This window comes from Sinocyclocheilus anshuiensis, unplaced genomic scaffold (genome assembly GCF_001515605.1).
Source record: "Sinocyclocheilus anshuiensis isolate Anshui unplaced genomic scaffold, SAMN03320099.WGS_v1.1 scaffold551, whole genome shotgun sequence".
NCBI classification, from domain to species: domain Eukaryota; kingdom Metazoa; phylum Chordata; class Actinopteri; order Cypriniformes; family Cyprinidae; genus Sinocyclocheilus; species Sinocyclocheilus anshuiensis.
In genome coordinates, this window is record NW_015548222.1 from 711,853 (window position 1) to 716,545 (window position 4,693).

General features: G+C 35.3%; 1 protein-coding gene across 1 annotated transcript in view; it reads left to right on the plus strand.

Annotated features, from left to right (window-relative positions):
• LOC107654247 (propionyl-CoA carboxylase alpha chain, mitochondrial-like) overlaps nt 1–4,693 on the plus strand; it is a 56,432-nt gene that overhangs the window by 11,633 nt on the left and 40,106 nt on the right. The window contains exons 5-6 of the mRNA XM_016441257.1: nt 532–645; nt 891–944. Coding sequence (XP_016296743.1) covers nt 532–645; nt 891–944 — 168 coding nt within the window. The remainder of the gene's footprint in view (nt 1–531; nt 646–890; nt 945–4,693) is intronic.

Consider the following 4,693-nt stretch of genomic DNA (forward strand, 5'->3'; position numbering starts at 1 on the left):
TTATCTATGCACAATCAGCTTGTAACACTCCAAAGAGAAAGGAAAACTTGAAATCGCATCATATGTCCCCTTTAATGCCCTTAGAGGGTAGTTAAAGAAACTTGCTTAACAAAATACATATAAACATTTATAAACATTTCAGGTCTGTTCAGCTGCCATTAATAATGAAATAAGTGGGTCAAATTAACCTTTAAACATCATAATAGAATATGCTTTTAGAAATTAAGCACATAATGCGTCAAACAAAATTTTTTTCCCCCAGTCTGTGCAGTTGCCATTAATAATGAAAAAAGCAGGTCAAATTGACCCTCAAAGATCATAATTTAAATAAGTTTGTACGCACATGCCACAACACATCAGAGTGTCGACAAATTGCAGAAATGTTAATGACTCCTAAATGAAAGTCACAAAATGTAAAAAAAAAAAAAAAGGAAATAAATTATAAGTAAACCAGTTTTTTCCCGACAGTTCAAAAAACGAAACGTGACATAAGGATTTCAACAATTTTCCTGTGTGTTTTCATTCCCTCAGGTTCACGTGAAGGTGGCTGATGAGGCTGTGTGTGTTGGCCCTGCCCCTACAAGTAAAAGTTATCTGAACATGGATGCTATCATGAACGCCATCAAGCAGACTGGAGCTCAAGCTGTGAGTGTGTGTGAGTGTGTGTGTATGTATGTATGTGTGTGTGTGTAAGGTAAAACACAGGGGACTTAAGAACAGTTGAAGCCTAATCCATGTTGGTGTAAACAAGGTCATATGTTATTAACATGGTGCCCTGGACAGTGTTATTATCTATAAACTGAGTTGATGCAATGAAGCTGTTAAATGTCGCCTGTATAATTCTATGGATGCATGTAGGTAAATCATTTTTTTCTTTCTCTCTCTTATAGGTTCATCCTGGCTATGGATTCCTGTCTGAAAATAAGGAGTTTGCCAAGAGACTGGTGAGTTTGCCTTTTCCCTGAAAGAAAAAGAAATGTGGATAGTTAAAGAAAAGAAATATTTAAATGAGTTTGTGTTAGAGTTGGGGGCAGAATAGCCCCTTCACTTATTGTTCTACATTGGCCAGTGTCCCTCCCACACACACACACACACACACACACACACACACACACACACACACACACACATCAATGATCCTAAAGAAATAGCTCACCCAAAAATGACCTGATAATTGTTTCCCTATAGAATAACTTTTAATGGGGACTGGAGTGTTTAGGCTTCAAAAAGGACACAAAATGCACCATGAAAGTGTTCTACACAAACTTATAACAGCTTTATACCAATCTTCTGAATTAAAACACAAGTAACATTTAGACTGTGTTTCTGATTAAATAAAGCAGTAATTGATGTCATAAAATCGTGAGTATGTTTTGATTTAAAGGTCAGAAGCTATAGCTTACAAATTTAATCACAAACATGACACTTGTAAATTAAATAATTTTATATATACTGATTTATTAATTAATGTGTAATATGTTATTTTTTTAAAACAAATTATGAGCCCTAAAAGATTTTTTAGAATTTTTACAACTATTTTGCTTTAGACCATCTACAAATGTTAAATCTTAAAATAAAATGTTAAGGTTACTACTGCATCTTTCTGAAAAAAAAAATGCAGCGATTTATTTATAGTTAAAATAACTTCATTATTGTTTTTTTTAATTCTAACAAATAAGTTCTTGTTAAAAACTAAACAAAATTAAAAATAATTTCCTTATAATTTCCACATAGGAAGAGACTTGGTGTTGTTTCCAAACAAAAGGATATATATCGGTATCGACATCGGCTATCGGCCAAAATGAGTTGGAAAAATATCGGCATATCGGATATCGGTAAAAATCAATAGCTTTGTTTGAGGAGCAGACCAAATTGTTTATTGATATTCTTCCCCTCCAGAGAAATGTTAAGTGCTAAGAGTCAAATCTGATTTTGTCAGTTATAATTCAGACTGGTTCTGTGAATCAAATCAACTGATTCATTAAAAAAATGCTTGACTCTAAAAGTCTGATTCGTTCAAGAATTGGCCATTGCTAAGTCTCTCGTAAACCCTCATGGAAAGCTAAGGTGGATATGGACAATTTGGGAGGGTTTCTTATAAAAAAAAAATGTTGTATGGCTTCAGAAGACTTTCATAAATAATGCTATAAACTACTACTTTTTTTTTTTGTTAAAAGAACATACAGAATATTATTCAAAATTTTTTTATTTTTTTGCCATGGAAGAAAGTAATACAGTTTTAAAACAACATTACAATTAACAAATGTTTAATAGAATTTCATTTTTTTGGGTGAACTATCCCTTTAACCCCTGTGCCCCCCAAAAAATAATGAAGCTAAGCTCTCCAGTACTAACAAGTGCATGTGCCAACCTCCAACTGTGCCTCAGTGTTGCCATGGCAACTAAACTCAGCAGCTACCATCTTTTTTTAACCCTTCAATCGATTCTGACTAAATAAGGACATGCTTCGTGTCACGGCAGGCCTCAAACACACACAGAGAGTTCGCATGGGGCCGTCACTCTCTTTTTTTGATCTAGATATTTTCGCTTTTTTTAGGATTCCAGATTTCTTCTGCCAGATATCTTCTTTTTGCTTGGTTTGCTGCATTGTAGAACAGAGAAAAGATGAACAAACAGAGAATAGAGACGAGGGAAGACAACATGCCTCTCTTTCTGTCTCTTCTTTCCTTGTTACTTTTGTCCACAATAGTCAATCATGGTTATTTATTGTACAGTATACACATCTCTGCTGCGTGTGTCATACGTGTCTTACTCTCTTTAGTGTAGTACGACGTGAGACTCTCCTGGCAGCTGCGCTGATGTGCTCGCTAGATCTCCTTTGATATAAATCACATTCAGGCAGGAGGGAAACACACATGGGGTGTTGTCACAGCAACGGCGTGCTCATGTTGATAGGTTGCCTAGAAGTAGTTTTAGATCAAATTTTCAGCTAAAAATCTAAAATAAACGAGCTTTTTTGGTGCAGTTTTGAAGGCTTTCGGTAGAACATCATACTGGTAATCAACAGAGCCTGTTAAAAATTCATCACCAGGTCAAAATAAGTGTTAAATATTAAGCAGTCAGGGACCGGAATTCAAGGTTGTCGACTGCATTGATGTAAAGGACACCTTTTGATTTGACTGTTATCCTGCAGTGAATAAGTCACAAACTACTGTTTTTTTTTTTTTTAAATCTACATCGTCTTTATGAGGAAAATCTGCCTAGCAACTAATGAATAGAAGCTGTTTTTTTAGAGGAATTTTGCTGCATTTTGGTTTGTAACTAGTCATTAGAATTACATGAGTAGGCTGTGCATATACTCCAGAAAATGCTTATTTCATGTGACCCCTTTAGTTTAGTTAACTTTTGTGTTTTTATTTTAATTTTTTGTTTTATTTATTTCTATTCTGTTTTGTTTAGTGGCTTTTGATGTGTTTTTTGTTTGTTTGTTTGTTTGTGTTGTGGTGTTTTGTTTTATTTTTTGTCATGTTGGGAGGATTTTTTTTGTGGTTTGTTGTTATTTTGTTTCAAAGTTCTTTTTGTTTTGTTCTGTTTTGTTTAGTTTACTGTTTTTTTTTAGTGTTTTTTTGTTTGTTTTAGAGTTCTTTGGTGTTTTTTTTTAATAATTTTTTGTTTTGTTTTTCATTTTTGGCATTTTGTTTTAAAGTTGTTTTTGTTTTTTTATTTTGTTTAAATTTTTTTGTGATGTTTTGTTTTTTGTTTTTGTTTTGGAGTTTTGGAGCTATGCATCTACTCCAGAAAATGCTTTCCAACTCATGTTTATTGATGTGCTATGTGATGTTATAGTTGTTAAATTAGGCAGATTTGAGGTTAATACTTCGCACAGCCAACCAAGGAGAAAAAAAGAAATTTGGCTACGTCCAAATATTCATACTTCCCTACTATATAATAAACAAACAACAGTATATGAAAAGAGTAGCCTAGTATTCATAAAACATATGGCCAAAAGCACCCAGTGACCTACTTATTTCCTGTAAGATGTAAGAAGTGCGGATCCAGTGAATAGTTGTAAATGGCAACTGATGCTGTAGGTCGCATGACAGTGACACATGACATATGTAGTATTGCCAGATTACATTCATACGACATACTTATATTACTATTGAATGCATTTTTTAACAGTCAAGAAGTACTTATTCAAAAGAGGTAGGTCCTATCTACTCCCTTACTTGACGGCTGATAACAGTAGTATAATGAACTAAATTGTTTATAGTATTTTTAAAGGGGTCATATGACGTTGCAAAAAAGAACATTATGTTGTGTATTTGGTGTAATGAAATGTGTTTATGCGGTTTAAGGTTCAAAAAGCACATTATTTTCCACATACTGTACATTATTGTTTCTCCTCTATGCCCCACCTTTCTGAAACGCGTCGATTTTTACAAAGCTCATCGGTCTGAAAAGCGAGGTGTGCTCTGATTGGCCAGCTATCCAGTGCATTGTGATTGGCCGAATACCTCAAGCGTGTGACGGAAATGTTACGCCCCTACCATACTGTGATGCCGTGTACCGTGAGCGGAGGCCGGTGGACTAGAGAACGGCGCGGCCGGCGGATTCGACGAAGGAACGGCCGGCGGGCTTGCGGCAACCACATGTGACGCCCCCGGGCTGGACTCCACGGTGAAAGCCGATCCGGCGATCCACAGCGCGAAGTTGATGTATTTCCTCAGTG